At 36.0% G+C, this 12,676-nt stretch overlaps 1 protein-coding gene across 7 annotated transcripts in view; it reads left to right on the top strand.

The window, feature by feature from the left end:
• EVI5 (ecotropic viral integration site 5) overlaps positions 1-12,676 on the top strand; it is a gene marked incomplete at both ends in the record, with an annotated part of 231,451 nt that overhangs the window by 153,332 nt on the left and 65,443 nt on the right. For all 7 annotated transcript variants that reach the window (XM_079696539.1, XM_079696537.1, XM_079696536.1 and 4 more), the window contains one exon: positions 6,784-6,930. In XM_079696539.1, the coding sequence (XP_079552665.1) occupies positions 6,784-6,930 (147 nt within the window). The remainder of the gene's footprint in view (positions 1-6,783; positions 6,931-12,676) is intronic.

Below are 12,676 nucleotides of genomic sequence, written 5' to 3'. Positions count from 1 at the left end.
AATATTGTCAATAATATTGCAATAACTTTGGACAGTGATGTTATCAGACTTACTGTGGTGATCAATTTGCAATGTAAATAATGCCATACCATATGGCATTTATATGTCACTACATTGTATACCTGTAACTAATATGTCAACTGTGCCTCAATAAAAAAATTAAAAATACATGGAAGATATTTTAAAAAATGATTATCCCAACTTGAATATGGAAATGATTATCCCAACTTGAACATGGTAATGTGGATATGTAAATCCTTTAGATTAAACGTATCTTGTTTTACATTGTTCAAAGTTATTTTCTTGTATTGTTCATTGTAATTAAAAATAACAGTAAGATTATGAAAAGTAGAAATCCAGCTTTGTGATGGTAAGTTTTATTTTTATAATCAGATTTTATCTCAGTATAGATATTAAAGATGCAAACACAACTTTTAAGCCAGTATTCAGGATTTATTTCAGAGTGACTGTAGGTAAATGGATCAAACTCAGCAAATGTGGTTTTGGGAACTTGTGACTACAAAGCAGTATGCAGCCATCAAAGATCTTACACTTAAAGAAAAAAAAAAAATCTTACAATTGAGAAATCAGGCATGCACAAACTGTATTTAATATAATTCACTATGTGAGATAATCAAGGTTAACTAAATTTACTGTGGTAATCATTTTGCAATATATGTAAGTCAAGTTATTATGCTGTACACCTTAGACTTATACAGTGCTATATGTTAACTATATCTCAGTAAAACTGGAAGCAATATATAATTCAGAAATTTGTAAGGAGAGAGTTAGATAGAAATTGCTATGGAGAATAGGACAGGACAGTTAATTGCAACTTGGTGGTTTGGAGAAAGGCTTCCTAAGGAATTTGTATTTTGTACTGTGCCTGACTAATGAGCATGGCTCCTAAATGTCAGTGCATGTACTGGTGATGATCCATGAAATTTTCTCATTGCAAAGTGAGGAAAATAAATACAGATAGTGTCGTGTGATGTTAATGCTGTATTAGTCATCTAAAGAATATTACATCAAACACCCATGTATCCAGCATCCAGATTAAGAGATAGGTCCTTGTTGATACATGTAGCTCCAGTTCTTTCATTTTAATGACTTTTAGAAAAGGCCACCTGATAAGTATACCTTGGTTTATGGAGCCACTTTCCTTTTCGTACCGATTTTTGCTATTACAAACAGGGCTGGGGCTTCCCTGGTGGCGCAGTGGTTGAGAGTCCGCCTGCCGATGCAGGGGACATGGGTTCGTGCCCCGGTCCGGGAAGATCCCACATGCCGCGGAGCGGCTGGGCCTGTGAGCCATGGCCGCTGAGCCTGCGCGTCCGGAGCCTGTGCTCCGCAACGGGAGAAGCCACAACAGTGAGAGGCCCGCGTATCGCAAAAACAAAAACAAAAACAAAAAAACAAACAGGGCTGCTCTGAGCATTCTTGCATGTTTCCTTGTGTATATCTCTAAGAGTTTCTTTAGTACAGGGGTTCTTATCTTTTTTGTGCGCCATGAACCCCTTTGGCAGTCTGAAACCTATGGACCCCATCTCAAAATAATGTTTTTTAATGCATAAAATACATAGGATTCCAAAGAAAACCAGTTATATTGAGGTACAGTTATCAAAATGCTAAAGAACAAGTTTGTAATATGGATTGCAGACAGAGACATATACAACATATTCCCATTGCAGGAATCAGGTTTTTCATAATTTAGATTTTTTTGTACCTAAATTAGATTGTGCTATAATTTTCCTTTTGGGGGAGCCTTTTATCTGGTTTTGGCACCAAGGTAAGCTGGGTGAATGAGTTGGGTTGTATTTAACTTTTTCTGTTCTCAGAAGTTTTATGTAAGATTGAAATTACCCATTACTTGAATATTTGCTGGAATTCATTCCTTTTTTGGGGGGGGCAGGCGGTATGTGGGATCTTAGTTTCTCGACCAGGAATTGAACCCGTGCCCCCTGCAGTGGAAGTATGGAGATCACTGGACCACCAGGGAAGTCCCTGGAATTCACTCCTTTAAACAGTCTTGTCTTTTTGTTTTGTTTTGTGGGTGTAATAATTATTGATCCTAGTTGTTGAAGGGTTATATATCTTTTCAGGTTTTCTGTTTCTTCTTGAGTCTGGTGCTGTAAGATGTGGTAAACTTCTTCAAGACTTTTTAAGAAAAGAAAGAAGGCACAAATAAACACTATTAGGAATGAGAAAAAGGGACATAAATATAGATCCAGTGAAAATATTTTTTAAAAACATACTCTGAACAAGTTTAAGTGATACATTTGAAATTTGAGTATTTAGATGAAATGGGCAATTTCCTAGGGAAATATGATTTGACTTGATGTGATTTTTGCTTTGTTTTTTTCTTGAGCTTCTGGGACCTGTGAATTTGTGACTGCCATGAAATTTGGAAATTTCTGGGTCATTATTTCATCACATATTTCTTCTCCCACACTCTCTTCTTCAGGGATTCCATTTACACTTATGTTAGGTTGTTTGATGTTGTCCAGCAACTCTTGGATGCTCTATTCTTTTCCCTCCCATTATTTTTTCTCTTTGTATTTCAGTTTCTATTGACTGACATATTTCTCTTGATTTATCACTAAGTTCACTGATTCTTTCCTCCAATTTGTGAGTTGTCTGATGAGCCGTTGAAGGCATTCTTTACACCTGTTAACTGTGTTTTTTACTTCTAGTATTTCTGTTTAATTCTTATAGTTTTCATTTCTTTGCTGATATTACCTATCTGATGTTGCATATTTTTCACCTTTCCCATAGAGCCCTTATTTTAAATTCCTTGTCAGATAATTTCAATATCTGTGTCATATATGAGGCTGGTTCTTTTGATTGCTTTATCTCTTGGAAGTGTTTTGTTTTTTACCTTTTCCTATGCTGTGTAATTTTTTGTTGAAAACTAGATGTGTATCTTGTGTAAAACAGTAGACTAAGGTAAATAGTTTCTTGCCTGGAAATGGGTACATCTTTCCTTCTACTAGGTCTTTAATGTGGGGGATTTGAGTTAATATAGTCAGGAGTTGGGCTGGTTTGAGGTTTGTTGTTTCTGTGGTTACCCTCATTGCACCACGGGCTTCAAATTCCTCTAGCAATATCTTATTTTTAGATCAGGGGCTGGTTTGCCAAAGGGTTTTCTTAATATCTTTAGGTCTTCCCTTTGTACAGTACTTCAGGGGGTCAGTCCCCAGCAGTATTCCACTGTTACTTGTTACAGGAAGTTGGAGGGTCAGAGAACACTTCTGCCCTATTGTTCTGATAAAGCCTCAGTCTTAGGCTGCATCATGTCCCTGGATCTGGGGTGTTTGGTCTCATTAGTGCTACTGTCCTACCCCCAAGCTATAGTCCTGCCCCCTCCCCAGATGCACTGGTTTTCCCCGTGCCCCAGAGACAACAATATTTGTTGTCCTGCTCCAAGCAGATTAAACCTTTTGTTCTGTGGAGGAGATAAGCAAGGATTTGTGCCCCTCACATATCAGCTGCTTTCCCCCTCCCTGCGGTCTGTACCATGGAGATCTCTTTCTCAGGACTCTCACCAATCCTTTTTGTGTGTACCTGTTGGGGTCCATGAGGGAAAAGTGTATGAGTTTATGCAGTCCATTCTCCCCACGGGCTCCACGCTCTCTAGCCAGCCCACACTTGAGCTCCACCAATTCAATGTTTATTCTAGCTGAATTATTCTTAACAGCTTCTAGCAGCATCTGTCCTGTCTCTTAGATTTTGAGCTAGTTGGTTGTCCTGTGACCTCACCTCTCTGGATTCAACATTAGTTGTGAACTTAGAGTTTGGCTGGCTTTTTTTTTTTAATTGAAAAGGTGGAAGCAATGTTCTTTCTGATTCTCTACACCCCCAATCAGAAATCAGAAGTCTTTATTATGATGTATTTGAAATTATTTTATTTTGTATTCTGTTTCTTTCTATGTGTTTTCTTCCTTTCTTGCTTTTTATTGGATTTAGTTTTTTTCTTTCTCCTTCTATTAGTTTGACTTTTATAATTCCTTTTCTTTTCTATTAGTGTTTATTACCTGAAGGAAAGAAAAAAAAAGGAAGAAAATGCTTGCCTGACTGAACAAAGTCTAAAGTTAGTAATTATCTCTGTCATTCTTCCAAACTATATAAGGGCCTTAGAATAACTCCATGTGTTCTTCTTACATCTTACGATGATTGTACATTTTTTTATATCTCCAAATTCCTAGGCATTATTATTGTTTTATGGAGTCAGTACTCCTGTGGATTTGTCTACTTGCATGCCAATTTTTTGCTCTCTTCTTACTTTTATCAAACAGTTTCTTTCCAGTTTCGATCATGAGTTGTAAACTCTCTCACTTTCTTAAAATAAATGTACTTTTCTCTCACTCTTGTATGTTGTTAGCTGAGTATACTTTCATAGGATGAATTTTTTTTTTAAGCACTACCAATTTTTCCTGTTGAGATGTCTGCTGGATATTTCACTTTCCACCTTCACAGATACTCAGTTTTCCCCTTGATTTGCCTCTTCTTTTCTTTAGCATTTTGTAAGTTTTGTTATAATGTATTTTGATGAGGCTTTATTTATGTTGATATTTATCCTGTTTGGGACTAGTTGTGCTTCCTGAGCTGTAGATTCATATGTAGTTGTTGTTGTTGTAAAAGATTCCCAACTATTACCATCTTCTTAGGCCATCGTGTCTCACTTTTTTTTCTGCAACACCTGTTAGGTATATTTTATCCTGAAACACCTAATAGGTGTATTTTATATCCCCTTATTCTCTTTTCTGTGTCTCAACATAACTGAGTTTTTAACAGCAGTGTCTGTTAATTTTAAAAATTATATTTGGTTATTTTTCAAATTTGCTGAATTTTTTTTTGACAGTGACCTGTTCTTTGTGTTTTTGCTTCCTCTTTTTATGTCTATGTCTAATAATTTTAAACATAAACTATTTTGTATAAAGCCCTTATGTGATTATTTTACTATCTAGAGTTCTTAAAAATCTATTCTTGCTATTTATTTTTTTGTCTACCATTTCTCACTCATAGTCAATTCTTGGATTTTGTTTATGTGTAAGTGTTTTGTTTTGTAATTTTGGATCATGGAATGGTATTCAGGGGTATAGGGAGGAGTTTTGTCTGGGGGAATTCTTTGCAGCTTATATTGAAGTTGTGTCCCTCTGAAGTATTTGTCTTAATGGTAGGAGGTAAGACAGTAAAAAGAGGTTGTGGAACATTTTGAATACAGTACTAAGAAATTCACTCTTAATTTTGTAGACAGACAGTGTTCATTGATTGAAAGTGAGAAAGAAGGGGGTGACAGAGGATGGTCTTAGGAAGGAGGCATTTCTTCTGTGAGTCAGGAAGATGAGTAGTGAAGATGAAGAAACCTGGAAGTGGTAGAAAGTTTTAGAGCTTAAATCTATTGGATGATCCAGATTTTAAAATTAAAACTGGAGGCAGGATCATCTTCATAGAGTGATATAGAATAGGTTTAATAATAGTAACAACTGAGTATTTATTAAATGTCTTAAATTTCAGGCATTAGGTGAGAACTCCTTCCATAAACTTTTCTCACATAATTCTCAAAACACAGCCTTAAAAGACAAGCAGTACTATCTACGGTTCTGTCAGTGTACTATAATTTGATGGCATTAGTTAACTTGACCAAGGTTGAAGAACGATTAAATGAAGAGCCTAATTTTGCCTGTCTTTGGTTATGAAAATCCATACTGTTTCTTTCAGGCCTCTAATAGAATAATTTAGCTTTGAGAGGATTCAAGCTGGGTCAAGCCTGAATGTGGAAACTACCTCATGTCAGTAAATTCAAGATCTATAACAAGATCCTGTTGTACAGCACAGGGAACTATATTCAATATCCTGTAATAAACCATAATGGAAAAGAATATGAAAAAGAATACATATATAAAAAACTGAATCACTCTGCTGTACACCAGAAACTAAACTACTAAACTAAAACTACATTGTAAATCAACTATATACTTTAATAAAAATAAATAAATAAACAAAAGATCTATTTTTTTATCATGTCCTATAGTTATAATACACTAAGCAGCTAGCATGTATTGAGTTCTTACTATATATTAAGCTCTGTTAACATGTATTATCTCATTTAATTCTAAAGACAACCAAGTGAGAAATAGATCGTATTTTTATGTACATTTTTCAAATAAGGAAATAGAAACTAGATATTAACTAGTTTGCTTACTCACCAAATAGCAAGCCAGAATTCAAAACCAGTCCATCCTCCATAAAAACAGACTGTGCTATGTACACTTTAGGAATGTAGAAGTTCATGTGATACATTTTGTGACATCAAAAAGTTTACAGTCCAGTAAGTGGTGATGATACCTTTTGATTAGTCTGTGCTTTCTTTTGGGAACTGATGATACCTTTTGATTAGTCTGTGCTTTCTTTTGGAAACTGGAAAAGGGAGTTAAGTTCATCGTATCACATCTATTTTATACCATATTGCCTATTTCAGAAATTAATACCTATAAGTTCTATGTAAGCATCCTTATAGTTTATAGATATTTATTGTATAAATGGTAAATGGACCTCTAATGAGAATTTCTAATATGAACCTTATGCATCCTTTTGGATTATTTGATTTTTAAAGCAGTTTTATAATTTTTTAATGCATTTAACTATTTGTTGAATAAAATAGGTCTATAACTAATAATAATTTTAAGAATATTGTTGAGGCATAATATGCGTAGGTAGAGATTTATAAGTTTTTTCAGGCCTTTTATCTATACTCTGAGTATTTATATTTTTAATTATTAGAACCAGATCAATAGTAATCATCTTCGAAGAGCAGAACAAGAGGTGATCCATCTACAGGAGAAGGTGCAGTATCTTTCTGCACAGAACAAAGGACTACTTACCCAATTAAGTGAAGCAAAGCGCAGACAAGCAGAGATTGAATGCAAGGTAAATATATCATTTAGCAAGTTTTTGTCAATATAATAATACTTTTTTTGTTTTTGTCTCATCATTGAGTACATTATCATAAAACCAAAAAAAAAGCTAGTCTTATTTCCTACTTTTCCTGAAGTTACTTTGGCAGTTGCTTTCAGGCCAGGTTAGCTCATCTTGCTCTGGGTGGATTTCAGGCAGGAAACTTCATTTTCAACCACTTGGTTAAATGCCAGTGCAGGAAATTAAGTTAACCAAGTGTTTGAAGATTGGTATCTCTTTTTACCCATAGCCTTTAAAACCGAAGCTTTTAGTGTCTTAACCAAAAAGATAGGTAATTTAGAAGGGTTGGGGCAACTCTGCTTTTATTGGTACCTTATTGGCAGGCTGTCAATATTGATATATGTTTTCTGGCTAGAGAGCAAAAGAAGTGTGTGTGTACCAGTGGGTTGGGAAAATTGTGTACATTTCACATTGCTATTTTAATCAGTTTTTAAATTTTTTGTGAAGTGTTTAGATTTGTAAAACATGGAAAAGTTTTTGAATGCAAGTATGTTTTTTCCTTTAATAAATTTACAATATAGTAATGGTGAGACAGAAGGGGAGTTTGGGAAATGGGGTGGAAGGAGAGGGACTGTGTGTGTGTGTGTGTGTGTGTGTGTGTGTGAAGTAACTAAAGAGAAGACTGTGGTGTGAACATTAGAATGGATTACTGAGGGCAAGTAATGGGATTTTAAAAATAAACTAGACATCCATCTTTCCATGGTGAGGTAGTAGGAATGATGCCCTTTAAAGATTCCAGCCTTATTATTCTATGATAAGAAATAAGACTTTCAATGGCACATATAAAGCTGTAATTCCATCAACTTGTTCTGGTGTCATTAAAAACCAAGAGTGAAGCTTGAGTGGTTTATCAGTGTCACTGAAATCCAGAGATGAAATTACATCCTAATAAATATGCATGGCTCTTACAATTTACACTGACAGAAATCTGTAGGCAGTACTGAAGTTTGTACTGACATAAGAGTAGTCCCTCTTGAAGGATGTGACTAGGCTTTTATTTTTGGCCTCATCATGCAGCTTGTGGGATCTTAGTTCCTGGACCAGGGATTGAACCTGGGCCACAGCAGTGAAAGCGCCAAGTCCTAACCACTGGACTGCCAGGGAATTCCCTAGACTAATTTAAAAATAAAATGATGTGACATGGGGTTACATCAGTTTGATTTATCATACTAATATCTGTTTGAGTTTTTTGGTACTATAGTGTCTGTGCTGACTTACTTTTAATAAAGAATTAAATTTAGTCTTTTTTATTATTGGTATAAGTTTTCCTTTAAACATGTTGTTAACACTGTTACTGGATTTAATATTGCTCCTCAAATGCCTTAGCACCTTTTAATCAAAGTAAAGTATTCTTTGGAAATAAATATTTGGGGAGGGAGTTTGCTGATGAAAATAATTGTTTTCTTTGAATTTATCTAAGTAATGGGCTCAGATTCAGAATTTTCAGAACCGATATGAGATTTTATTTAATTTTAACTTTTCATTAATACCTTTGTAAAGTATGTTACAGATACTGACTCTGAGATCTCCCCCATGTTTTAAGGTGTATATTGATTTATTCAATCTTTTTAATGCCTTTTGCAGATTTCAAGAATGATAAGTGTTGTCACCCTAGCATCTAGTACTTTCTGGTTAAGTGTATGTATTTTACTTTGTCATGTTGGAACAATTCAGCAACAAACCTAACTTTTTCAAGTGAACTAGTCCTTCAGTTATATAAATCTGATTCATTTTCATTTAGTTTTATATGATTATAGCTTATGATTTGCTGGTAAGTAATTATTAAAGCTCATGTTATTTTCATTGATGTAAAGTATGTCAGGATACTGTTTTTAATATTAGTGTTATTTTCCCTCTATAACTGAATTTGAATGTTTCCACTTAAAGATGAAACAGTACAAGTCTAAGACTCCTAATACGAAAATCCAGAACACTGAAACCTAAACATTTTCATAAATTTCACACAAATCCATTTGGAAGCAAAACCAGATTTGAATTAATTTACAGCCATTTATAATTTTTATTTATCCCATTTGGTGTGGGTATTTATACTTCACTGCTTCATTGTGTTAAGCATTGAGCGTACTCTTTCATTATGGATGCTGCCTCAGATCCCACTGGAGAGTACAAACGTTTGGTTTATGCACCTTACTACTCTTAGAAAGTCTAAAAAATCTGAAATTCCGTAACACACCTGGCCCTCAGGATTTCAGTAATAAGATTGTAGGATTCCTACATAAATCTAAATTTGAAGATTATAGAAAGATTTTATATTCTCTATTCATATACAACATAAAATTGTGTAATAAATAATGTTAAGTGAGGAAAGCTGAGCAAAGTATTATACTATGATTATAATGTGCATATATGGAATAATCATAGGAAGAAAAAAAGAAATTAAACCTCTTGCTTATATTTCATATACATTTTACTTGCTTATTTATTTTTTAAATATTTATTTATTTGGCTGCGTCGGGTCTTTGTTGCGGCACACGGGGTCTTCGTTGCCGCATGCAGGATCTTCGCTGCGGCATGCGGGCTCTTTGGTTGCAGCATGTGGGATCTAGTTCCCTGACCAGGGTTCGAACCTGGTCCCCCTGCATTGGGAGCACTGAGTCTTAGCCACTGGACCACCAGGGAAGTCCCTCATATAAATTTTAGTAGCTTAATACTTACACATTTTTCATAATGCTTTGATATTTTTAAACTGAAATATAAATGAAAGCATTCCCCTTTTAGTCTCTTCCCGACCCTACCACATACCCTTTTATTTTTTTCTCAGGTAACTGCTTTTATTATTTTCTGATAAGTTCTTTTAGAGTTTCTTTTAGGCAGATACTAACAATTAAAAGTGTATACTTTTAGAAATATACATTTTTAGACAATTAAAAGTGTATACTTCTTCTCACTTTCTTATGTGAAAGTTAGCAGACAGTAATATATTCTACTTCTTGCTTTTTTTTTGGTGGGTTTTTTTTTTTTTTTTTTTTGGCGTAAACGCGGGCCTCTCACTGTTGTGGCCTCTGCTATTGCGGAGCACAGGCTCTGGACACGCAGGCTCAGCGGCCATGGCTCACGGGCCTAGCCGCTCCACACCATGTGGAATCCTCCCAGACCGGGGCACGAACCTGTGTCCCCTGCATCGGCAGGCAGACTCTCAACCACTGCACCACCAGGGAAGCCCTTGGTGGTATGTTTTGTAGAGCTTTCAATTATCAGTGCTTAAAGAATCTCCTCATTAGTTTCTAAGGTACATTGTTTTCCATTGCATGCATATACTATAGTATACTTAACTAGGTCCTTATTGATGGGCACATGGGTTGTTCCCAGTGTTTTGCTACTACAAGCAGTGTATAGTGAATAACTTTGTACATACATAATTTCAGATGTATAGAAGTATATCTACACATTCCTGTAGGATAAATTGCTTTAAATTTGATTGGTCAATTGTACTTTCATAGATTTTGTCAAATTACCCCGCTTAGGGTTGTACCATTTTGTACTTTGACCTGCAGGGCATGATAGTACCAGTTTCTTCATCATGTTACTTGCAAATTGTGTAACCACATCTTTTCATTTTAAATAGATATAATTTATATGTTCTAAGACAATGATTTTCAAATAGGGATAGGAAGAGGTGAGATTATGAGACTTTAAAGAATGATGGCATCTATCAGTACTTACATATATGTCAAATATTTGGGTGTCTTCTATTTGTCGGTTTTTCTTGTAGGCATTGGGGATACTGTAATGGAGAAAGTGGGCATAATGTTTAGTGAGACAATAAGTAAAAAATAGGAAAGATCGTTAGTAATGATGTACTGTAGAGTGAGAGGTTAGGGGAAGTGGTAATTAAGATTGAATGCCAGGAGATGGTAGCAGAGCTGGGACCTGAAGAATAAGAAAGAAGCAGCCATATGAAGAGTGGGAGGAAGATCTTTGCATGAAAGGGGTCAGAGTTCAAGACCCAAAAGCAGGAAAGAACTTGGTTGCTGAGTCTCATGTATAATGCAGAGCTGAATGAGATAAAGTCAGGGAGGTAAGCTAGGACTCCACTTCTTACTATGTAGATTTTTATAGGCCATGGTAACAAGTTTGAGTTTTACTCTTAAATGCTGTGGGAGGCCACTAAAAGGTCTTAAGCAGGAAAGAAACATGATATATTTTTTGATTTGCTATATTTGCTTCAGTTTTTTTACTTTTAATTTTGAAGTAATTTTATGTTTACAGTGAAGTGGCAAAGATAGTACAGAGTTCCCATATACCCTTTAATCAGCCCCTCCTAATTTTAACATATTACATAACCATGATGCATTTATCAGTACTAAGAAATGCACATTGGTATAATGTTATTACTAAATTACAGACTTTATTCAGATTTCCCCATCGTGTCTCATTCTTCTTTGATCTGCAACAGTTTCTCAGTGTTTTCTTATCTCTCGTTACTTTGACTATTGAAGAATACTTGTGAGGTATTTTGTAGAAATCTTTCAGTTTGGGATTGTCATATGTTTTCTCATCCTTTGACCAAGGTTATGTATTTTAGGAAAGTATACAGAGGTGAAGTGTCTTTCTCAGTGCATCATATCAGGGACATACTGTCTTGATATGTCTTACATCTAGTGCTGTTAACTTTGGTCATTTGATTAAGTTGGTTATCTGCCAGCTTTCTCTACTACAAAGCTTTTTCCCCCTCATATTCTGTCCTTACAAACAAGTTACTGAGCCTAGACAATGGTCTGAGTGGGGGAAAGGACATTGAGCCACGACTCCTGAAGGAAAGAGTATCAAAGAACTTGTGGGCATGTGTTAAGACCACCAGAGTAGGACAATAATTAATAAGTATTTGGAGGAACTACTTTGAATTTATGCAAATATCCTTAAGGTTTCAGCAACTAATTCTATTTCATTTCGTTTCATTCATTCATTCATTCATTTATGGCTGCATTGGGTCTTCGTTGCTGCATGAGGGCTTTCTGTAGTTATGGCGAACAGGGGCTACTCTTCGTTGCGGTGCATGGGCTTCTCATTGCGGTGGCTTCTCATTGTGGAGCATGGGCTCTAGGCACGTGGGCTTCAGTAGTTGTGGTACACGGGCTCAGTAGTTGTGTCACATGGGCTTAGTTGCTCCGTGACATGTGGGATCTTCCCGGATCAGGGATCTAAACTGTGTCCCTGGCATTGGCAGTTTCATTCTTAACCACTGCGCCACCAGGGAAGTCCCTCAGCAACTAATTTTAGTGTTTATTAGGGGACAATGCTTGTAGCGATAAATGTAATTTTTTTTTTTTAGCTTTTTAAATTTTTATTTACTTATTTATTTTATTTTTGGCTGTGCTGGGTCTTCGTTTCTGTGCGAGGGCTTTCTCTAGTTGTGGCGAGCAGGGGCCACTCTTCATCACGGTGCGCGGGCCTCTCACTGTCGTGGCCTCTCTTGTTGCGGAGCACAAGCTCCAGACGCGCAGGCTCAGTAGTTGTGGCTCATGGGCTTAGTTGCTCCGCAGCATGTGGAATCTTCCCAGACCAGGGCCCAAACCCGTGTCCCTGCATTGGCAGGCAGATTCTCAACCACTGTGTCACCAGGAAAGCCCTGTAATTATTTTTTAAAGAACACAAGTGCCACTGTGTGTGGAGATGGATTTGAGGCGGGGTTGGAGAGGGATTTGATATGAGATCATCAGGTAATAGTATTGAATAC

This window comes from Hyperoodon ampullatus (assembly GCF_949752795.1).
Source record: "Hyperoodon ampullatus genome assembly, chromosome: 2".
In the NCBI taxonomy this organism is placed as follows: Eukaryota; Metazoa; Chordata; class Mammalia; order Artiodactyla; family Ziphiidae; genus Hyperoodon; species Hyperoodon ampullatus.
This window is presented reverse-complemented; position numbering and strand designations above follow the sequence as displayed.